Here is a 25,160-nt window from a genome sequence, read left to right as displayed (position 1 = left end):
GGCCTGACCTTCTGTTGCACACATGAATAAATATGTGACAGAGATAATAGAAAAGAGCCCTTCTATGTGTGTGGCCAGTGGGATATGAGGGGAAACAAGCTGTTATGACAGTTAAAGTGGTGCTTTTATCCCAAATTTGACCAACAACCTATTTAACTGTGTTCAACTTGCATATGTCTTTAGTTATGTCTCAATGATACATTTGAAGTGTGAACACAAAAAAACACGAGTGAGAAATAATGCTGGAAAAACTTCTTGGATAGCTGCATTGCAAAATTGCACTGGATTGCAGTGATGCTGACATAATTATAATGAAAGAAAAGGCAGAAAGGAATCAGCTTTTGGTTCAGTAATCCCTCTCTGATTTCCTTCTCTGTCTGTGTGCTTGTTTGTTTGTTCTCTGGTTCCTGCTTTCCTCCAGGAGAGGATGACTGCACAGCAGTGGTGAAAAGTAATGGCGCTGTTATTGCAGACAGGGGGAAACACAGCATTTTGATTGGAGCGTGCGCCCTGAGACCCAGTGAAGTGCACTCGCCTCAGCTCAGAGAGCACTTGATTGCACAGCACCAATGATCGCATTAAAAGGGCAACAGAAACCCCATTTACCGTAAAGAGAGTGAGAAAGGGGGCCCAATAGGAAGCTGAAAATTGACTTTACTTCTGTTAGGAGCTACAGATAGAGCGTTAGGGAGATGCATGTTTTTTATCTTCTTAGACAGCATCTCGAGGACATGGGAGCCACACAAGGTCCTGATAAAACACCACGTACACACATTTGAGTTTGTGCTTTTGAAAGTGAAGTTTGGTCATTAGCAGGTGAGGTTTACATGTTGAGGGCCTCTTTTAAAACATATTCCATGGCATATGGATGTGCTTTTAACCTTTTCTACCTCTACACCGGACTACCTCCACTTTGGGAAGGACACTGACCACCAGTCTGGCCCTCTGCACCCGGCTCAGCTTTTTCTGGCATTGAATGGACAATTGTAGAGGCATCTGCTGTTTTCATTTCCACCGGAAAGAGGAGAGCAGATGGAGACCCAAGGTTTAAGTGATTAGAAGGCAGTAGATTGGAATACAAATTGGATTTAAAGAAATTAGACTGATATAAATCGAATGGAGTCGCCGCAGTTTAGTGCTGTGCATGCGCATTGGCCTTAGTGGAAAGCCACCGCGGGGCCTGTGGATTATGCAGGAAGCAGATGCTCCAATGAGATAAGAATAAATGTGCGTTTGACACTCCATCTGAGGGAGATGGGGGTCTCCGTGTCCGTCCTTTATCTTGCCCTCCATTTATCAATGTCACAGTGTTAATTACTGCTTCACTTATTGGGTCACTTACTGCCAGAATACAAAGTTGTCCCTGTGCTGACAGGGTAACTGACTGCTGGCTCGGTTGCTGTTACCTACCACTGGTGAATGCGTTTGTGTCAAAAAACGCCTGAAGCATACTGTAGGCTTTACTTCCACCACCAATAGTACGGCTTCAGTTTTTCCCATAATACCAATGAGATTAGATCGTGCACTTGGGGATCACCACGCCCCCCCCCCCCTACCAGAAACTCCTGTCTCTGGCCCCACTTAGAGGAAGACACCAGGCCTGATCACTAATCAATGACAGGGAAATGGAGGGAATTAGCCCAAATTAGGAAGAAGAGAGCACAGACTACCTCCTGTTCAGGGGTCAATATGGCACTGTGTGAAGCCTGATCCCTGTTAAGACAAATGGTGGACGAGTGCACATTTACATAGTGCGCTCAGTCTTTGAAGTGTATTTTGTGCTGATCAGTAGATTTCTTACTGCGCTTGTCCTTTTACTCGCAGACTCTCAGGCAGAAAAGGAAGGGGTGCAGCTTGTGTCACTCTCCCCAGGGAGATTCAAGTATAAGGCCTAGTGGAACATGTGCAAACCCAGGCAAACAAAGAGCTGGAGCCTCTACTTTTTTTGCCTTCATGCCATGTTGAAATTACCCTTACATAAGCACAAAGGCTTATGTGGTACACTGCTCTTCTGTGCAGCAGGCATCGTTCTGTTACCCCGCTGCACTGCCCCGGGGAAGGGCACAGTCATCAACTCTGCTCAATCACTCGCACACCTGCATCAACTAATTTAAAGACAAAGGGCCCAGCACTCTACTTAATACAACACTGACTGGTTAGCATGTGGCTGGCAACTGAATCAGAGTTATTGATGGGGTATTGAATCTGGTTCAATAGGAGAGGATAAAGGACGGGCTGTTGGAAAAGTTTGCCTCATTTCCCATTCCCTTTTCCCGTATCTTTGATTGTTTGATGCTGGATCAAACTCTTTGATTGTTGCATGGTTCCCAGGGCCTCTGTGATGGTAATTTGTGTGGCCTACAGCATTTTATCTCTGTGGTTAAGACCTCGTCACAGACACACAGAGCACTCTGACTTGGGGACCATTATCTTGGCCGCCAGACTTTCAGAGCTCACCCACTGCAAGCCCTAATAAAAAAGAGTGGGCCAAGGTTTTCAGACGCGGGGATTAGCATTTGACATTAGTCTGGACCCCGGCATTCATATTCACATCACATGTACACTTCTACAACAGTGAACTTAACAGTTTTACTTATTTTCGCCATACTGAAAGCCAAATATATATTGCGTGTGTGTGTGTGTCTGGCTCAGATGTAAGCTGACTGTATGCATCCATTCACTGCTCACCCATGGGTCCAATTACCCACAAGGCAAGCTCTTGCAATATAGTGTTGAGAAGAGCAGATTGTTGCTTTTTGATCTGCTTGAAATGGAGATTAAAGGGTCCAATATGTTTTACATGCTTCTAACCCAAGACTGGCTTTGCTAACTATTAGTTGGAGTCATCCATCCATGTTCCACTGCTGTGCCAGGTCTGGGTGGCGGTGGCAGCAAGCTAAGAAAAATAGCTCAGATGTCCTTCTCTCAAGCAATGTTGATTTTGGCAACTGATTTTGAATTCATATTAAGTGTCTGCTGAAAATGTATACAAATGTTTTCCCAGCTGTTTTTTTTCTTCCTTTCGTCTCATTTTCAGTGGGATTGTAATAAACTTCTTAAAATGAGACATTTTGGGCAGCGGCATTCTGTGTTGAATGCAGATCATTAATATTTTTTAATAGAAAATATGTCTGCAACAAACATTTTTCATCTTCACTTACATTGATAAAAATAAACACTGCACCGGAGCCACGTCCTTTATCTCTTTCTCTGGTATCTTGAGCCCCGCTAGATGATGTCAGCTACTTTTAGTTGTGTTAATTAATTCAATCCCCACCTTTTCCCTATTCTTATTTCCTAACAGTGTACCTGCTTGCTATTATGTTAACAAGAGAGGCTTTTGACTTGAGAAGACCTTTTTATATTATAATGTCCATCTGAAACAATGATTAATTGCATCTCTTCTTCTTCTTTCCTCCAGGATCCCGTCTGCGCCAGGAGGACTCCTCACCCCGGATTGTGGAGCACCCCTCTGACCTGATTGTCTCCAAAGGGGAGCCCGCCACTCTAAACTGTAAAGCGGAAGGGCGGCCAACCCCGACAGTGGAGTGGTACAAGGACGGAGAGCGGGTGGAGACGGACAAAGATGACCCACGATCTCACCGCATGCTGCTGCCGAGCGGCTCGCTCTTCTTCCTTCGCATCGTTCACGGACGACGGAGCAAACCGGATGAGGGAGCCTACGTCTGCGTGGCCCGGAACTACCTGGGAGAAGCTGTCAGCCGTAACGCATCTTTGGAAGTAGCATGTGAGTCAGGACTCTTGTCCCCTCTTTCTTCTTAATTTCTCCGCTTTGCTGCATTGCTCATTTACTTTAGTTAATTAATTGGCTGGATGAAGAAAAGTCTTGATCCTGCTGCTTCCAGATGATGGAAAGACTGGATTTACATTCAGCACGAGAGAATTGAGACCTTATTTCAACATTTCCTGTCAGCATTATCCTATTTTTTCCTTCATTTATACACAATGGGAAATCACAACGCTGTGTACTGTAGGGAATAACAGTAAACAAATCAGTGTTTTATTTGAGGCAACTGAAATTACACTATTTTAATAATTGACATCAGCTTGCTTTCCATTTTGCAAAGGCTGTAATGACTTCCTGTAGGTCCGAATGGAACAGTCAAACTCACTAGCGGTCACAGTATGTGTGCCATTGTTTGGAACAGAATGAGTTCTTCAGACAATCACTTGAGATACATTTGATATATTTCTAACTCGAGGGAGTTTTATTGTAGTTGTCTGCAGACCTTTGAGTTGGACATGAAGCTTCAGTCTGACCATATGAGAGGGATATGGTGGTTTTGGAGTCTCACAGGTGTGTGGGGGTAGAAAGACAGCCACAGATCAAAGTCCTGAAGGACATTTGACACATGCTGCCTTCACTGTGTTTGTGAACACTGACAGGCAGAATCTGAGCTGTGGATCAAATTACCTTTGAAGATGAGCACCCCCGCCCCAGCAGTCTCAGGCTGGACTTTCTATAGAGCGGATTCTAGACATCTCCACTTCCCATAAGGTGGGGAGGAAAGTCCCTATGTCCTTATGTTGTTTCAAGTGGTGGTTCTTTTCGTATAGTTCTGTGTTTCAAAGAAGTGTCATGTTCAGACATAATCTTGCTATATGTGTTAAATGTCAAGCTCTCATCTGCCGTAGTAAACATAAAACAAATGCTAATTAAATGTTTAAAGATGTTTTGAATGAAAGAAACAGCTGAAATGCTATCTTTCATGTCATTAAAAGGACCTGTAACCATATTTCAAAGGTGATTACAATGATCAGTGTTACTAGGATGGGTGGTTGGTTTGTGATCCTTGGGAAATGGACTTTGTGTGTTAGAGAGGAGGGGTCTGGTCTCCGCCTCTGATTCAGTCCCCTGCCTTCCTGAGGGCCTCCCAGCAGCCCCCAGGTGCTAACTGCGTGACAGCAGCTTGATCTATCGATTGCTGTAAGAGGGCTCTCCCAGTCTAAATGAAAATTCATGAAAAATTGATGATGTCTCCAGATTATTTTATTTTCCCCCCTCTCATACTGTTTCTTAGCCTTTCTCTTCAGTACTCTCTCTCTATCTCTCCCTCCCTTGTGTAATGTGGGTTGAGCAGCAGGGGGGGATTGAATGGAGGCACTGACTCCATGAATGACTTAAAGGTGAGGGGATGTGGAAGAGAAAGTAAGGTGAAGAAATAAGAGCACACGTATGATTGGTATTGGTTTGAGAGAGGGAGGTTCGGACAAAGCCTCCGGCCACACACTGAGTAAACAAGGGCGCAGAACTGTACCTTGTACCTACAGTAGCTGTAGAGTGCCAAAAAAAAAAATCAGCCCACACTAAAGCAAAAGCTTTGATTCTGGCTTTCATCGCCATGCACCATATACAGTACATATACCCAAATTCCATTTAAAGACAAACCGTTATTGACTCTACATTACCTCACACAATTTTGCCTCTATTGACCTGACCTGACCCGACCTGAAACACTCAGTCAGAACGTCAGCAGCCTGACTGTGATGCAGTGTGGGTGTAGGAAAAGGTTTTGCTGGCGGGTCAAGTGCAGTTCAACAGGGACAATGCATTGAAGCTGTATAAAAGTAGAATAGTGTTCATATATATTATTTGATTATGAGCAGATCAAATCCCTCAGAGGCACCTTTTCTTGAAATACAGGTAGGGTATGATAAGACATTAATGGCTTGTTGTAACTGTAATGAAAAGTCACTTAAGGGATATTGAGTAGGAATGTTCTAAAGCTGATTTGCAGGATTGTTGTCTGAACCTATCAAGTGTGAGGCCTGAGGCACCATGGTGGACCGAATCAGCTCATCGCCATTGTTGTTGTTCCATAGTGCTATTTTCATTGTTTGAGCACTCCTCTCTCGCTCCTTCTCCTTCCTCTCTTTAATATCCAGTAGTCGTCTTCTACATGGAGTTCAAATAAACCTGTTCCACTTCTTTGTAGTATATATATAACAGTAAGTGTTCAGTGACCTCAGCAATGACTTCATCAATTATTTATACATTTATTTCAGTGACACCAAAGATATGACCATCTGCAGCGAATTTTCTTTGTGTATTTTTGTTTTCCCTAGAAATAAGGCTATCACAGATCCCAAAAAGGAGGGAGGGACATTTTTATGAAGCGCTCCATGCCCGGTTTGTTCTGGGCCCAGGGCTTTCTCGGCTTTCTCTTTCAGCCAGGTCTTCAGGGGGGCTTGGGCAGCAGCAGAAGGGGGTGGGGTGCTAAATCCCCCAGCATTGGCTTACTGCAGTGATTAGCTTTATCAGGTCCTGACATCCGTCTAGTGATTGTAAAGCCACAGCTAATCGCACAAGAAAAAGCAGCATTTCAATCTATATCCATGTTGAACTGGGCTTGTGCGTATGATATGTTTTGCCCCCCTGCTCGTCTTCTACCTCCCTTTCTCCCTCCATCCCTCCCTCCCTCCTTTGTATTGAACACACCTTTGCCCCCCTTCCATTCACGAGTGGTTGAGCAGGACCCTGGTGAGATAATTTAATTGCAGCTCTGAAACAGATTGAACTCGGTGTCCACTGAGCAAAGTGGCAATGCTGCATGCTGGACATCAAGCTGGGCAGCACTCACCACTCTCTCCGTTGGAGCAGGAAAGGTGGAGTGGAGAGGAAGAGGGGGAAGAGGCCTCTGAGAGGTGCCTCTGCATTATTAATGCAGGCCAGATTGAGGGGACTTGTGCTGCTACTAGGCCAAATCTTTCCAACATGTGTCCTTTAAGTGTCGGATGTTGAGCATACATTGTTCACAAATGAGTGGACAGGAGCATGAACTGCCCGATGTTCTCTAAGTCCATGACGCACGGGCAAAGTGTGAGGGTAATGCTGGGACCTCACGTTGCTGCATTTGGAAACATAATTCATCATAGGTGTTGTTCACTGTCCTGTACTTCAGGAGATAGAGAACCTGTAAACATGTTGTCTCGAGGGTATCGGAGCAGTCTGCTTTGTAATCTTACTCTACCTCACAAGGTCTTCAAAACTGACTGCAGGCCAGCTCCATTGGATGGATATGCCGCATAAACTCGGGGATGTGCCCCCTTTTCTCTTTTCAGAATAAACTAGGTCAATGAACAGGTTCATAAATCATTGTGATGCCTGTGTCAGAAATGCTAGCTTCAGCAACCGCTGCTGAATAAATTGCTAGCACTGCGGATATCTGTGTATATGTAAGTGTGACAAGGCACACCTGGGGCGATAGGATTCTGAGGAAAATGTTAATTAGCCCCATCTTTGCAGGTGGATGGGTAGCACGCATGCGTAGCGCTCCAAGTACAAGCATGAGGGGGAACAGTTGCACTTTTAATTTCGTGTGAAATGTGACTCTAGCCCTCTGAAGTGTACAGTGGGTATGTGTGTATTACGTGTATGTAATCGTCTGGGGAGAGAGGAATTGCAAAGGAAACCAACACACTTATCTTGAGGTGTATCTGTATCCTTTGCGACTTCACTCAGTTTGTAACCTTTAAAAATGCAAATGACACAGGAATAAAACAGATGTCTTGGGTTGGTTCTAAATGCCGCTTGAAATGGGATTGGATGACTTTTAAAAAGGTCCTTTGATATCATCTAATGTACCACTTCTGCAATTAAGTCAATCGTTAGGTAGCATTTGGTGCTCGTACAACAAGGTAATTAGCAGGAAAATAGAGTTGGGAGAGGTGTGCGTGGTGAAGAGAGGAGGAGGGTTCCAAGCTGTTCCTGTTGTGTCCAGCATGAGAGGAAGATAATAAAGGGACAGGCCAGGAGAAGCAGGCCAGGTGGGGAGTCAGGCTGAGCCGCGCTGCCGAGCCTTTCACAAGCTCATCTGGACTCATTATTCCATTTTAGAGATGAGAAAATGGAGTGACAGACACTCGCACACTCTCACACAGAAGTGTACACAAACACCTGCCCTCGCGCTCGTACAAACCCCGGTAGGCTGAGGTCTAATCTGCGCCGAAGTCCTTGAGAAATAATGAAGGGTAATGAAGGAAGCAGCAACAATGCAACCATTACAGCACACTAATGGCACATGCTACACTTAGGAAGTGAAACGCAGTCTCGAGCACGAGCACCGTCTAATTTGTATTTAAATATGTAATACTCTCAATGTCCGGTTTGTTTGTGTGGTGCGATGTGTGGAACACCAAGAGGTGAGGATCAGGCATTCTTTGCACCCATTTTCTTTTTTTTTCTGCACCTTTGAATGACTCGGTTTTGACTCACTTTATAGATTTACGAAGTGGAGGGGTACAAAACCAAAAATAGAGGATGATCTTTATTTCTTGATGAAGGTGGCCAAGTTTAGTGTAGAAGGAAGAAGAAGAAAAAGTATGCAGAAAAAGGTGAGAATGCGGTATTGCGATAAAAGAGATGGTGAGAGCAGGCATGGGTGTGAGAAAAAATCTTCCCACTGATAAACTGTGAGAGAGAAGAAATCCCTGATTAAATGTGTCAGCTCTGTGTCTGTGCAGCTGGAGTTTGTTGACCTCTGTAAAAAGGTGTTGTTATCTATTGGGATTTACACACACACACACACACACACACACACACACACACACACACACACACACACATATGCAGCATGCAGATTGCTCTCTCATTTATTAGCTACAGATGTCCACAGAGAATGAGGAGTTTCCCGCCACAATCCGGCAGGCCTGAAAGAGACAGGCCGGCAGAAATGGAGCAGATATTTGGAAAACTCTCACAGGGAAATAAATCATAGGAATACATTGTAGTCACTACCAGCACTCTGACCTTTCACTGTCACACACACACAAACTAAAACACACACACACGATAAGTCCTGAGACTGCACTTTTACTATCCACAGCGGGCCTCGTGTCCCTGCTCTGACCTCCCCATCTCCACCAAGGGAGCTAGCCAGCCTGTGTTGCCTTCTTACCTTCAGAGGAAACAGGTGTAGTGCTGAAGACGGGAAATAAAGCAATGGTGACAGCAACAATGGAGTAGTGCAGCAAGAGCTGGTGACAAAGATGGAAAAGTGTGGTGAGAAGGTGGCAAAGAGATGAAGCACTCAATGAGATCCAAGTTTGGGATGACCTTTGACCATCTTTCTCAGCCCCTTTATCCGTCTCTTTCTCTCCTTTTTTCCTCACCTCTCTTCCTCCACCATTGTGTCACCTTTGGCGCGTATAAACTGGATTAAACAATTGTTTGGCGCTCCGTCATGGATGCCATGGCCCGTCAGCGGAGGAGTGAGCCGTCAAGCAGAGAATGCTGAGCCAAGCGCTTCTCACGCCCATTAGTGCCCGGCAAGATGAAGCACCCGTCGCACCGGGTTTTGTTGTGTTTCCTTTATAAACCCTACTCTCGCTCCTTCACACTCTCCCTCTTTCTCTCTTCATAGTGACACTGTTATTGATGGCCTCTCCACTCTGACAATGCAGGGCTATTGCTTTGTCTCTCCTGCCTCGTGTTTTACCCTCCCCACACCCTCACGTGTCTTTTCTAGAATCTGTGCGATGACATCGAGTCACTAAATTGTAGCAGCTTGGTAGCGTTGTTGTAGAAAGTGAGAACCTTCAGACAAGCACGTTCTGTCAAATGAACTTACCCTGCCGTGCCTTCCCACTTATTTTATTCTCAGTTTTGGATGCAGACTGAGCTGTAAATTATTGAAATCTGTCTGCAGGCTGATTATTGATCAGACTTAAAACACACACAGGGTGAGAGGCTGACGCTTTCATGGGTGGATTTTTCTCTTTTGATATTGACTTATGGTTGAAATTTCTTCAAGCCCTGTGCAGCTTTCAGACCATCCAATCATCACTATATTAATCCGTTCTTCAGCCTGTGTGTACACATGGGGTTTCCAACTGCAAGTCTACTTTAAATTGCTGCAGGTATGCTATTTACCAGCATGTAGATGACTATGTCTGATACCACTCTATTAGCTGTGTGGCTAAAGGGACAAGCGACTGATAATAATATTAATTGAACATGTGACCCTGAATAAAATCCCTGTAGACTCTACGCTTTGTGAGGGTGGCTTGCCATTGAGTCTAGCCAGGATCTGACCCCTGGAGAACCCTTTGCCCTCTCTTATCCTCCCCAGATCTGTCGAACCATAGTTCCTTAACCCATCGCTCCCCATCCGATGAATGTATCCCTGTAGTGACTGACCTCCCCCACCCACCCCTCTCTCTCTGTCTCTCTCCCTCTCTCTCTCTCCCTCTCTCTCTTTTCTTCTTTCTCTCTCTCTCTCTCTCTCTCTTTCTCAGACCCTCTGAGACTGCCAGAAATGGTAATTCATCATATGGAGCTGGGGAGGAGGTGACAGGGTGGAGGGCTGAAGTTCAGGCGCTAGCTGATACGGGTTTGAATCGAATGTCGCTGGAATTGATTCACCCTCTGGCGTGTGTGTTGTGTTATTTCTGCACTGATGTTCCTCGTTCAAATGCCCATTATTTCCTTGGTTACTTTCACACACTCTCTGAAACACACATTCATTCACACGCATACGTGCGTTTGCACAAAATAGTGGGTGCACAGTACTTCTGAGGATTGATCTCTATAGTGGAAGGGTCAGTACTCAACCAGAACCACGGTTCAGCCTATTTATTTTAGGTTACAACTACACACTGCACACTGGCACTCTGATGGATACGTCCCATTCAAAGCTGCACACGTACACACTACTACACATGCACAGAACACGCTTAAGGTAAATATCTTTTGTGGTTGTTTTTCTAAGAACAGTCCCTCCTCAAACTTGCCCTTCAGTATCCTCCACTCTCACAACCTAACTTGTTTTTTTGTTGATTAAATAAATAGGAATTGTGTTCCAGCCCCTTAAACCTTTACCAGGCTTCGCCGGGCCCTGAGCCACGGCAGAGTTATCGTGGTTCCGAATGTGTTATGACTAGTGATCTCTCAATGGCGTAGACAGATATTGTGTTTGGCTTGGATTACTTTTGCTGTAAGGGGCACCTAGCAGCCACCAGAGTCCTTAACAGCTGCAGACCAGAGTTGAAACCCGATCATCCAGTATCTGCCGTCTCTCCCTCTCCCAGCCTCCATCACTCTCTTTCCTCTTCCCCCCTTCCCACTCCCTTCCTCTCTCATTTCCTTTCCTGCTTTTTGAAAGTGATACTCAAAGCATTTTGATCGCTTTCAAAAGTGAAGGGAGACAAGATCAAATGTTTAGGAGTGTGTTTCCTGAGACAGCTGTGGTTCCATTCTGTTTTACAGCCTGACCTTTTCATGACTGCACCGCTGCATCCACTGGCCATATCAGCAGAGGAAGTTGGGGTGGCGGCTGTGTCTAGTTGAAGGTGACCTTGTGTGTTGCAGAGTTAATGGCTTCCCATTTCGATGTGGAGTGTGTCCCAACTGCTGCCTCTGCCTGTTAGACTGCTCTGGGATCAGTCCGGGGCTTGGCCGAGGTGAAGGAAGGGACACACAGGTTTAATGTTGTTCATTCAGCAGCCACCAGTCCCCTACATGGACAGCATCCATTCCGTTGAGAAATAAAGGCTCCCAGCTTCAGGACCAGCAAAGACGAGTGATTTCATACAGCCAAATGACCTCAGTTATGCGTAAAGCAGGGTGACCAGGTGCAGTGAGATGACATCACATGGTGAATGAGATTGGGAGCTGTGGTATGTGTGGCCACCTGCTTCTGCAGCCGGGAGGATGATTAGCAGCTAGCCAGGCTGATTATTAACCAGCCAGACACTCATCCAGCCAAACGGACAGACAGATCGAGACACCGACAGACATTGCACATTGCCAGATATGAGACATTGGTTGGCACAGTAGAGAACATACAGACTCGCCCGGACCACTTAAGCACGAGCATGGCCAAAGGCCAACTGAATGGAAATCTGAACACCCTATTCAAATGCTAAGCAGAACGTTATCTCAGTGCCTCTTGCTGCTGGCCCTCCTGCTCTACACTGTCCAGGGCAAAGCTATTAACCAGCATGCAGGTGCCTCCCATGTTTGTCTGTGTTTCTTTGTGTGTGTGTGTGTGTGTGTGTGTGTGTGTGTGTGTGTGTGTGTGTGTGTGTGTGTGTGTGTGTGTGTATGTGGTTTGCATTTTTCTCTTTGCTTGCTGTGCTGATGAGAAATTCAAAAGGTATAGTGATGGTGAAGAAATAGCTCGAGTAAAATTCTAAATAATCTATGTTGTTGTTAGTGTATTTCCAATGATTGCTGTTGATAATATTGCCATACACTACAGCAGCCACCACCCTGAGACAGAAATGATGGCAGTGAATCATTTTAAGCGTGTCTGTAATTGCAGGGATTTGTCTTGGATCCACCCGAGATCTCCTTATTCCGCAGGAAATTAAATCTAACGACACTGAGTGATCACCGAGGGGTGTGTGGCTAACTGATGAGCACGCTCATTTGACTCCACCGATCTTTAAAAGCCATTAACGCTCTCCTGTTTCATGCACAAATTAGGCCTCCACACACAAAGGCACACAGGCGCAGCAGCACATAGATGTTTGGAACTCGTACACCAGACGGGGTTTGCAAAGGCACATATGCACGTGCCCACACACACACACACACACAACATCTAACAGACTCCCAAACTTAGTCGTCCAACTTGCACAGTAAACATTTGCCCATTTGAAGCTTAAATGGCACAGTAAGGGGAAAATGAACCCCCAGACGCCACGTTGTAATGGAGCTGAAAAGAACAGCTTAATTGGCCAACATAAGCCATGCCCAGGCATTAACTGTGAAATTTACATGGGAGCTCTTTCCCCAGTCTTTCTTTTAAAGGTCCCTGTGGTGCTCATGTGGAACAGACACATGAATTACAACTCTGACACTTCATGAATATCGATTTGGCTGCTGTTGCTGTGCAGGAGGTTATGGGAAATGATATTATTCAAAACATGTTGAGTGGGATACATCAGCAATTAGTCCGTTGTTTGTGCAACTAATGTGGTATTAGCTTAATTGCCTGTTTTTGGTAATTCACTTATGCTCACACACAACCCCGTTCTGTGAAAAACACCCAGAGCATTAAAAATAAACCGTAATTTAGAAATATAACAGACACATTGTTAATTGTTTTCATGATCCCTGCATGACTAATCTTATTCAAAACAGTAATTTTGAGAAGAAGGTCAATTGCTCTTCTTATCACATTCTAAGATTTCAAACAGAAGGTGCTCGTCTTTGTGATTTAGCTCCATTCATCAGTTCAGGGGGTTGATAGTCCAGTCATACCTCCGGGTCCAGATAGGCTGACCTTTGGACAGCTCTGGATGTGACCTCTGACTGACCATCGATTGACCATCATCTGACCCCATGGCTTGGAAACAGAGCTGGATACGGGTCCATTTGGCAGTCTGGAGATCATCTCGAGCAATGGCTCCTAATACAGTTACCCTAGTGTTATTGGGGGATGTATGAAAGGAGAAATAGCTTGGAAAGGCAGGGTTATTCCTGTGTCAGAGGAGGAAAAGCACAAATAATTAAATTACAGGCCAAGGGATATGAGCATCTGTCAGCTTATTCATTCTTATAGTACTCAAGGTCTGTTGTTACGCCAGTAACCTCAAACATAGATCGCAACCGGATTTAACTCTTTCTGCTTCATGACAAATTGGTATTCCGACATCTATGAACCTTTACCCATGTGTGTGTTTTTTATTTTATTTTACCCGACAAATAGCCTTTTTGTTTTATAGATATTGCACAATCCTTCTACATTTGCTGAGTGCTAGACCAGGTTCGGTTATCTCTCCTCAGCATTTTACCAATCTTCAACCCCCATCCCTCCTCCATTTCTCCCTCATCCCCTACATTGCTGTTCCCTAACTGGCTGTATATGATAACATTTCAGCCCAGCAGCCAAAATGCCCATCCCCCCTTTCACAATGAAAAATCAAAGACTGAGTGCTGATAAAATTAGCCACATTTCTCATAAGCCTTAATACGTAAGTTGACTCGATAAAGGATACTGATGAGGTCAGGGGACCGCAGTTTGATTAGAAGAAAAAAAGAAGGGGGTTCATCATTCACCGATGCCAACTGGGGTGTTGATTGTCCTAAATCTTCTTGGACCTGAATCTTCACCCACACACCCCCACCTCACCCGGCAAGAGCATCTCACGAGTCCATGTGCCAGCAACACCACCCTCAGTCCTCTCTCTCCCTCTCTCTGTCTGTCTCTTTTCTCACATGCAGCAGGGGGATGGTTGGCCCAAGAACATGGCATCATTAACTTTCTTGAGTGGCAGACGTTAGATGTGCAGAGGGCTGTCCTGTCCCACCCCCTGCTGGGTGTCCCTCAACCCCCATCACTCCTTCCTGTCATCCTCCATCTCCGCGTTTCTGTCTTTTTCTCCCCCAAACATCCATTCACAGATTCCATTCACTTGATGCTCAGTCAAGGGTGAACGCGAGGATGCATTTAAGGACACATCTCCGATTTCAGCGATTTCATGGGTGTGCCAAATAATTGGTATGCATGCATATGTATTCTTTATGGTCGTGTTTATGTGGTTCTGGGATTAGATTTGTCTACATTTATATAGTTATAGTTATGACTCTGGCCCCACTACCACACATTGTCAGTTTTTGTTGTAACCACCGGTGTGCCACGTGCTGCTGAGCTCCTTGTGGTGCGAGGCCCTGTCTCATTAATTACCAGCCCTGTGCCGGAGCCCTGACAACCCACAACCTGGTGGCCTAGCTCCTCCCCTGGTGCGCACTGGGAAGGCTCTGCCCCATTATCTGCTCACAGGAAGAAGGAAACGCAGCAATGACAGCTGTCAGTGGTCATTTGAACAAACCCCCCTTTTCTATTGAAAGTCGTCACTTCACATATCCCCCATCAAGCTTTTTGGCTTTCCCTCGCTTGGGTTCACAAGTTTTGAACCGTTTGGAGTAAAGGTCAGTGGATTTGCCAGGTCATCACGGCAACTCTCAACAACATCAGATGTCAAGAGAGCTGGCCGACCATAACGAAGCAGAGAGCTCTGCTTAGCTGGCCACCTCCGCAGAGCAGCGGATGCAGGGCAGAAGGGGAGAGAACAGTCTTTTTGTTACACGTTGCTCGCTGCCTTGGCTTGTGTCTAGAGCGATGAGGGTTGGGGGGGGGGTGTTAAGGGCTTGTTGGGGTCCAAGGCTTGTACAGTGGGGTGCTGGTGCTCAGAGCGATGCCGTGGTCTAGTTGTGTCATGAGCATGTAGCTGAGCTGTCACTTGTCTCTAATTGGCTTAGATCAGCCCACAAGAGGCTCAAAGCTCACTGACCCACCCTCTCTCGCTCCCTCCCTGTCTCTCTCCCTCGACCCCTCTCTCATTAGCTTCTTTTCTTTTGCCAAGCTAAAACAATGGTCTCCACAGGGTCCTTTTCATTGGACCATTTGATCCGAAAATCTCTCACGTTCCAGCAGGCCTGTCCCTTTCTCTGCCTGCATGTGTATCCTGTAATGGGGCTAAATCTTTGCAAATAGCAGGTTGCTAGAATGATGAGAAAGGATGCAGAGGGCAGCTTGATCTAATCCTGATTGGAGACCTGATTGATCTCGGCCCCGGGGTCGTCACAGGGTCAGTACATGGACTGATAATACCATGGCTCATCCTCAGGGAATAAACCTATCGCGGTACTTTCACATGCCATTGCACCTCATATCAATCCGAACAAAAAATGACATCAGCCGTATCCACGATTACAGTTAAAGATGCATCCTAGCACCTCATCAGTCAGCCATTCTGAATCCTGCCAGAGAGGGTGTTCCTTCTTGGGCAGAGCAGGATTTACGATGTGCTACAAGGGTTCAGAGAATGACCCTCTCGTGAGCATCTCTGATGATGTTCTAATTGGATGCGGTGACCTTTCCTCACTGTAATTTTGAAGCGTGTCTGGTCCTTTGGGGTGGGAACAGATTAAAAAGCAGAAGGGTGGGCTGATTGATGTGTGCTGTGGTTGGTGTGGTTGTGGATGGACAGTGACAGGTAGAGGGACAGTAGCATATGAGTCCACAGATGTTCAAGTGGGAAAGGATGTACAGCCTGATGCATGGGAGGTGGCAACAGCCAGGCCTGACTGATTGCTACCTTCTGGTACATTATCCCTTGTGCTATGATTGAGTGGTGGCGGGTAGGTTGATTGTCTGGTTTTATCAGTAGAACCAGTATAACTTTTGTCGTGATATAAAAAAGTCACATCAGGATATTACTGCGTGTTATATTACATATTTACACCATTTACTATGTTCAGCAGCAACTCTGACAGCAAAGTAATGGAGCTGCCGGCTGAAGAACTTCCCAAAAAGGAAGCAACTACTGTGGTTTAAAACGTTAAACATCAGAGAGAGACAACAAAGGCCATACATGGTATAATCTGATAATTAAATTGATTATGATAGGTGTCCCAGAGGTGTCCCAGGAGCAGTCTGAATTTAGATCAATGATTTCTTGATTGAATTGCATGTTTGCGTTCTCGAAATTAATCAGAGAAGCATTTCACAATATTGACAAAAAATAATACTTTTTACAAGTTGAGACAAGTAGAAGTGAACGGGACAGTAAGCCACAAACAGATGGTTATGTGGAGAAAACACACACACATGCATTATATGAGGTTCATTCTTATTTTTATATATTTTATCATAATGCATGCATAGTGTAATCATAATTTATATTATGGATATAAATGCACTGTAAACATAGTTGTTTGTGGCATAAATACAGTATGTGAGTGTTTCTGCAATCTACTGTATGTTTATCCCTGATGTTGGCTGTTATTTAGCTTGGCATTCATGTATAGCAGTGTGACTGTGCTCACAAAGCTCCCTGCATACATTTATTTATTTGTGTCAATATGAATTTGCTTTGCTTTTCTTTGTAGCCTGAATGAGTTGAAGTGTGGTGAATGGGCTTGTTTTGGTGCATTGACTGGTGGATCCTATTTTGACGGTGTGTGATGCTGGAACTAATTCCTGCATATTTATTCGGCTTGGTCTAAGCAAGCTAAGCACTAACCCTACTTAGTATTCCAGGGCATGCTAACAGGAACAGCCTATTGGTAATGGCAAAACAGCGGCCTTTGGAAGATTGTGCGTGGAAATATTCGGGAGCTTCAAAATGTCAAAATAATTTATTTCCTTTCAAATGAGCGTGGATGCCTGCATCAATTGAAGGTGCTAGGTCTTTCTTTATTTTATGTCATTTAGTCCCCAGCTAATATCTGGAAGCCGTACTAAAATGCTGAGAGGAAATAATCCACTCAATAACAGCTACTGCCATAGTACTGTAGCGGCCCTTAACTGGATTCATAAGCTTTTGCTAATTCTTGTCAAAACTGCCTGCATTCCTTTTTATTGCTCAATATTGTTGGGTCTGAGTGTGTCAGTGTATGTGCAATATGTAGAGGCTTTGTGCTACAGTGTGCACTTGACACATGATAGATCTCTGCTCTGGTCAGATTGACTCTATAAACACCGGTCTTCATGTAGCTCTCATTGATATAGTCAGGCACACCTAACCTCAGTTAAAGCCCTTAATCTATATTCTAAAGGGTACGAAGATAAAAGGGCATGAGGAGGAAAGAGAGCCTCATCCCTTTCCCCCAGCCATCCATCTCAACCAGGCTTGAGGCGCTTTTGTTGTGGACTGCATCTGCAAAGATCAGCTTTAACAACCTGAGCAAATATCCATGAAACGGCTTGTGAAGTGAGGGCCGTGAACCCCCTGCAGAACAGGTGTGTTTTATAGCACCGTATTTCTCCTTTGGTCTTTAATGCTCCACGGTTCCACATTGTGTGCGTGCATGTGTGTATTTCTAAGCGGCTGAAGCGCCACTGTAGCGGTGTGCCGGTCCCAGCAGGAGGGCCGCGGTCAACCCTGTGCCATGTGAGAGCTGCAGGGAGCGGGCTAACGAGGTGTCCAGGCAGCTGACGGCTTTGTCTTGCCGCCTGTGAGAGACGATGGCACAAATAGTGTCCTGCAGAGAGTCCTGTCTGTTCTTTGTGTCTGCCTTTCTCCTCTGCCCAGCACTTTGGGCAACAAAAGGAAGCTGTGCGAGTCTACATTGTGGCATCAGGTGGACGAGGCGCTGGGCCTGTCCCCCAGTTCCCTCCTCCCCCTCCGTCTCCTCTCTAGACCACAAAACATGACACACACTTGAGCCTTGGATGGCTTTGAATGTGCGTCTCATGCAGTTGGTAGGCTCCTGTGCTATCTTCGCTGGATAACTATCATTTTATTAGATTCCCCATCCTCTTTTCTTGTTCCATCCTGCCTTTCTTTCCTTTCCCGTCACATTAGGCCGAAGTGAGTGATGATCCACAGGCCAGTCAGTTCTCTGTGGTCTGTTTGCTGCTTGTATTTGCTCAGTCCCCCATCGTACTCTCTTTGCTCTCCTCTCTAATTTATGAACTGCTACAGTTGAGTGGGCATCACGCCTATTAAAACCAGCACAGCGCCTGTGTTTGTCCTGGCCTTTCCTGCTCCACAGGAAGCTCATCTAGAGCCCCCACTAGTTAATGCCACTGCAGGGGGTGAGCAAGGAACACGGACACCTCTGTGGATCCCCTGCTCACTGGAGGGAGAGATTTGACGCTTCTTTTAAAAGGCCAAAGTCATTTGTCTTTGTTGTTTTCTGTCTCCCAGGGATTGTTTAGAGAGATAAAGACTGAAAGGGAGCAAGTGCAAGCTAGAAGACATGTTTTTTTCTCTAGAATCTCTTCTCTAGATAGTGTGAATGTTTCTCCTCTGGGCCATTGTACTGAAAGCTGTTTTTGCTCTGTAGAACGTTTCCTCTTCACTCTATTTCTCTCAAACAACAGCTGTGCCTTATTTCATCCTCACAGTTCAATACAAAATGTAAACAACTTCAGAATTAATGCATTTAATATCTTAAAGTTGCTCACCTTTTTGCGTTCTTTAGTGTAGTAAATCAAACTGCACCATACAATGTGTTAGTACACCATGATTTAATGATTTGCACAGCAAATCTGAATAAAGTTGTAGAATGTATTGTTCCTCATAACAAACACTACAAGCTTTGATCCCTCAGTTTATGTTGCAGTCTCCTCTCATGGCCAGAGAAGCTGGTTGCTCTGGTGAGTCAGCATTATCAGCTGAATGTCCGTATTGGAGCCGGACACGCTCCAGTCATGTAGAAGCAGACACCAGCTCGAACAAAGGGTCCACATCGTAGGACTCGCTGCAATGTTTTATATGTGAATACCACTTGCTGAGCTCAACCGCAGTGTTTCCATATTGTTATGGTAGTCGGATTTATAACACACGGGCAGACAACCAAGAGAAAACCACAGAAATCACAGAAAGGTTAGGATGGAATCCCAAAGGACTACAAATCCCTTCTTTGTTTGGAAACCATGAAACCGGATTCCTGTAACAAGTCTCTGATCAGTTGAGCCTCGGCCCAAAGGACTCAATTAGACCAGAACGGCCTTTTCTGACCAGGTCTTTATTTTGCCTCCTTCTGTCTCCCAGCATCTTGCTACCACTGCAGTGGAGCTGTCTAATGCCCCAGACTAGAAGCCCAGCCACGCAGCACTCTGAGCAATCACTTCGCTCAGCCTCTGCCCCTCTTATTACACACCAACAGCATATCCCCACCCTAGGATGTGTGTTTGCATGCATGTTGCTGCCCAGTAAACCTGTGGCACTCCCGTTGACTTAGTGTTTTAATTGGCGGCACAAGTACGGTAAACATATATTTAAAACACTGGCATAAAATAGCAGTTACTGAAACATCCCTGCAGTGGGAGGCAGTAATACAGAATTTAATTTCAGTCATTTTGTCCTCCTTCACTTATGATTAGAGTGAATTATGATAATTTCTTGATTATGGTTCGGCCCCTGCTTGTGAGCCTGAGGACACACTTCTTGCCTGAGCTCGACAGAAGATGGCAATGGGGAGCGTGTGCAGCCCACTGGATCTACAGTGTCAAACACTTCCTTTGAGGTGCCATAAACCCAAGCTGTACTTGGTGCTGCATGTTTGTCTTCAACTTCAAATATTTAACTCTTCATCTGCTGTTCATCCTCAGACTTGTGTAAGTCTACAAAGCGTGACGTGAAGGAGGTCGGTGGAAGATGAGAAGCGGGACTAAGAAAAAGCTCGGCTGATATTACGGATGCATGCATTAATGTGTGCATGATAATGAGTGAGTATATACGGGAGAGAGAGAAGCATCAGCAGTCGGGTCAGCGATCTCCGTATCTTGGCTTACATTGTCTGGAAACCCAACAACAGACCACCAATTCACATTCAATCAGCGATTCAATCAGCGATTCAGATAATACAAGTTGGATCAGCCACATTGCTTTCTTCACACGAAAGTCAATTAGAGCTTCATTTAAAAAGCTAAATTAGTCCTTATAGATTTAATAATTGAGCTCGGGCTGTGGGGCACTGGGCAGAGCTCGGGACACAGTGGTTGGAGGTCCGTGGGGAAATGATTGCCTCCTCGCCAAAGCCCACTGGTAATGACTTCTGTTTAGTCTTGATAATGTCTACTAATTAGTTAATCAAAGACAATGGTCCACTACATACACCTCCCACCTTAGCAGCTTTTGTCTGCTTCATTGAGCAACAGCTTTAGAGTGTAAAGCCTTGAAAATCCCCATTCACAGTCATCACTGGCGGACACACCTGGTTGGGTACGGTGTATGCCTGCAGCAAGATGTACAACACATTAATTTGCTGAACTGCTGTTAATGGATGCATGGACAAAACAAATGCAATGATCTGTGTCATAAAACATGGAAGAGGATAATGAAATATTGCAAAAGTAATACACTTCATCCCACGCGAGGTGTCCATGCCGGTCAGAAGGTCGATTTAAAGACCCTCTGGACTGGACAGGCTGGAAAAACTGAGCATTGACAAAGTGTCTCAGCACCCCTTGAAACTGCCATCGTTGGGTGAGTAATACTCTGTTTTCTCCATAATCAATTAGTAAGCCTTCATTAGCTGGGCCATTCATTACGCTGGCGTGTCAGGGACGGGACATGGTGCAGTGGTCGCCCCTAGGATGGGCGCGTCAGTGGGTGCTGATACATGACGAGGCTCTCACAATTGCTCTTGCATCTAAAGAGGACACAGACATTACTCTGTTGCACAGCCAAGCAAGCTTTACTCTGTGTGGCCAAATCAACATTACTGTGTTGTTACACTGCCAGCCAAGTCACCATTATTCATTTAAATTGCACAGCTAAGTAAATATATATGTACTGCTCCGACACCACTAAATATTCAGTACACACAAAAAACAACCATTTGAGCTGATTTGTTTTTGGAATAAAAAAGCAAGATCTTCTCAACATGGCTGTTTCTTTGAGAGGTGAACGCCCGCAGTACATATTTGGGGATTCTCAAGATTTGAAAGTGCGAGCAGCCCTGCTGTCGGCTTTTAGCTTGAACCACATCTAGACATTTCCCAATTACTGAGTTCCTCACAGCCCTTGTGAATATTACAGTAGCTTGTGAGCTGCACCAGGAATCATTAATGTAAGACAGATGTTAGGCGCATTCCCTCGTGCACCAGCTCTCATCACTGGAGTCTGTACCACTGCAGTATCAACTGCTCTGCCTGTTTGGATGCATATTTAATAGAAACAGAATTGTTTCTAATATATATATATATATATGTGTGTGTGTGTGTGTGTGTGTGTGTGTTTGTCTGTGTGTTGGCGTGTCAGCGTTTGTGTGTGGGTAGTGTTAAAGATGCCCACAACACAGTGTGAGCCCTCTCTCCGTGTGTAATGGCCTGTGCTAAAGAATTATGATGAGGGGCAAGCAGAGATTAACGGAGTAAGATATTGAATGACCCTATGATGGATGAGAGCTGTTTGGGGATCAATTAAACAATAAGAAATTAATTCTGCCAGCGACATGCTCATTAGGGACCTGGTGAAAGGAGGGCAATGGGGAAGAAAGAAATGTGTCACTACTATATCTTATTAAGTTTGGCCTTTTTTTTATATTTCCTCTTTTTACTCTTTTTAATTTGAATTTCCAGCCTTTAGGGGAATGTAGATGTCATTCTTTAGCAGTGACAGTTTTATTTTTGCGCGTACCAAAGATTTAGTATGTAGGTATATTGAACCTGCTCATATTTGTACTCACAATAGGCGTTTGCATATTTCCACTCTTCATATCTTCCCTTTATGTGCACCATATTGTTGACCTTGTTTAAAGGCCACAGCTAAGAGCTTAATTCTCTCTCCCACTGAAAAGAAGCTGCTATCAGCCTTGGACCCTACAGTGCAGTCGCGTCTTTGTGTTGCCCACTGCAGCTAGATTTGGCTGAGCAGATAAACAGAGGAAAGTCAACTAATTACGGGAGCAGCTCGTATCAAAGGGCCGCTGAGCGCTGCAGATACGGGAGCCAACAGATGTGAGTAACAGCTGCCATGTTGAGTGTCAACCTTCTCGGTGCTGTCAGTCTCCATTTGCCCTGTGCACGGGTAAATAATGTGTTGTCTTAATTAATTTGCCTCCGCTTGCAACAGCCGGTGCGTAATGGATTCTAATATTAAACATGATCCCGTTCCAGTGTGCAATTAGCGCGCGGCTCCACCTATTAACACTTACATATTAATGACGTCTCCCAGAGTTTGCAGAATGGTGGTCGTGGGCCTAGTCATTGCAGGAGTGGGGCACACCAATTGGCAGGCGCCAGCGGTTGGGGACCCATCAGCCTGCCTGCCAATGGCGGCACTATGGAACTTCTGTGGTACTGCGGTAGAGCCAAAACAGCAGCCCCTCCTCCCACCCAATGGGGAAGCCTATCCTGATGCGCTGGCTCCGGGGGTGAGCACACAGACGGACAGGCGGGGCTAGTGGCCAAGCTGGGCCGGGTTCGCGTTCTGTCTGTTTGGGGGAGAGGGGGGGTTCGATGTGGATGGACTGCTAAGTGGAAGTTGAGAGTAGGGGTGTGGCGGTTAAGTGAGAGTGGTTTAGGGTGCAGGCTGTACAGATGGGGGGATGTAACGTTGGCTTGCTGAGCAGATGTTTTAGGGGTGTATGTTTGTCTTGGGGGTGTGACATGGTCAGTGAAGGGCAGTCAGGGGACTATAGGGAGGACATTAGTTGTTGAGCCTTCTGCTACTCATGAAAGTGAGGTTGGAGACTTGATGTGTGGGGTTGAGCGATGCCCTCTATCAATGGCCGGGGTCTGAGAGCAACTTCCCTTTGTTAAAGTTCCCTCTTATCAGGGGACTTGAAACATGTGCCTCATTAACACAGTTTTAGGACTATGTTTATGTGGCTGTTGACTCTATAGGCACCGTATATTTGTTTGAACTACTTGTGCCTGGTGGGCGAGAGGCATTGATTTGGTACATACATCATAGCGCTCACCTACTCCTCACCCCAACCATCTGTCTGCTGTGGTGTCCTATTCTGTGGTACACAAAAAAACAGATTGGAGTTTTTATTAGGGCTGAAAAACTGTCAGATTCTTGACAGCTTATGATCTGGACATGCTCTGATACACTGGAAACATACACACCAAGACCAAGCCTTGAAAATATCTCCCTATCATCTCTGTCACTCTTTTTTCATCACCATGGCACTATATTTTGGTCTGTGTTCACACTTCCCCTGCAGTTGAGTAGAGGTGGGCTTGTGCTTGCTGAGAGCTGCAGCTTTTTTGAAATAATAATTGGTGGATAGAGACGGGTCTTTGAGTGTGGATCATGGCTGTGTAATGATTCTCTCTGTGCACATGGATGTGAGTGCAGGGTGTAGACCAGCGCTGAATGGGAATGAGATGAATGCTGGGTGGAAATGAATTTCTAAAGGCCATGGTGCTTCATCACGGGTCCAGCAATGCCCGTCCCACTCCTGCCTGAATAACACCAGAATTATCACTCAGAGGGAGCGATAAATACCTCCAGCTACTGCTCCCTGGGGACACTGGTACCCCCACCCCTCCCTGGTGCTTTCTCTTCTACACACGAATGTACCACACACTCCATTCACACAGGTAGAGATTGGGTGGGGGGGTGGGCAACATTATGCACTAATGGTGTGTTCCATTAATCATACAATGATGAAGGCCATTTCCTTTATTTAATTGGCTGCCAGTATCTCAGTGTCTTTGTTGCATGTCATTTCAGACTCTCCTCGGCAATATGCATGTGTGTGCTCCACTCTTTTAGCGAGCAGAGTGCAGTATGAGGGCACGGCTGAGAGCTCTAGAGACACATCAAACAAGTGTCTTTTGTATCTGTTGGTAGCATATTGCTAAAAGACCAAACAATATCAGTAAAACAAACCTGAATTTCTGCCATGCAGTTGTATGAGCATTCAGACTCTTAATCGTACATTCATGTTTTTCTTAATTAATACACAATTACTATTTACTGTTGTTAAAATGCTGGAATAATAAACGTTTAGTTAGCAAGTAGACAGATTTAAGAACACCTCCCCCTCTTTCCTCAATGGTTCTGTCCGGTCCTCGAGTTGCTTTTTCTCTTCATCCTATTCTTTAAATTCACTCCAGTTCTCACAGTTGTTTTTATATTCATGTGATAACAAAAGGGTAGTTGGGCAAATAGCAAAAGGCTCCATTGTGTGTCCACAGCTGGCTGGGTTCCTATTAGACTATGAATATGTAAGCGTTATTAAGAAACGTGTAGCAGTGAACGCTTAGCTGAGTTCACAAATAGGCAGTGGAATGGGTTACTGAGGGGTAAAGACCCCGCCCCGTTAAAACGCCCACTCTCACATCAACGCAGAGGCAGAACTTACGCAGTAAAAGCATGTGCCTGCTGGTCGTGCAGTTGCCGTTCGCAGCACAGTTACAGCCCTTAAGAAAACATGTCGGCATACAGTCAGAATTGCCTGCCTGAAAGCTGTGTTGGCATTATAGCATACGCTGATTTGCCCTCAGTAGCAGATGAGGGCAAATCTGAAGGAGTAGTAAATTGTTAATCTGTAAATTGTTTCATCCTTCGTTCTCTTCACATCCGGCATATTGAATGCAAACGACATCGGGAAAGTTTTTTATTTTTAGGCCACAATTATTGAGTCAGAAATTCAGGGACAAGCAGAAAGTCAAGACATGAACAAGAAATGCCACAGCAACTGTTACGGATCACACTGTTTCAAAAGACAAGTGACAGATAAGGCTGTTCGTCGAGCAAAATGCAGAGTCGAAACGTTC

At 45.3% G+C, this 25,160-nt stretch overlaps 1 protein-coding gene across 1 annotated transcript in view; it reads left to right on the top strand.

Annotated features, from left to right (window-relative positions):
• Positions 1 to 25,160, top strand: part of robo2 (roundabout, axon guidance receptor, homolog 2) — a gene marked incomplete at both ends in the record, with an annotated part of 149,853 nt that overhangs the window by 8,701 nt on the left and 115,992 nt on the right. Inside the window, one exon of the mRNA XM_079224466.1 lies at positions 3,422 to 3,748. Coding sequence (XP_079080592.1) covers positions 3,422 to 3,748 — 327 coding nt within the window. The remainder of the gene's footprint in view (positions 1 to 3,421; positions 3,749 to 25,160) is intronic.

Source organism: Taurulus bubalis (genome assembly GCF_910589615.1).
Source record: "Taurulus bubalis genome assembly, chromosome: 10".
In the NCBI taxonomy this organism is placed as follows: Eukaryota; Metazoa; Chordata; class Actinopteri; order Perciformes; family Cottidae; genus Taurulus; species Taurulus bubalis.
Note: the sequence above shows the minus strand (reverse complement) of the source record. Positions and strands in the feature narration are given on the sequence as shown.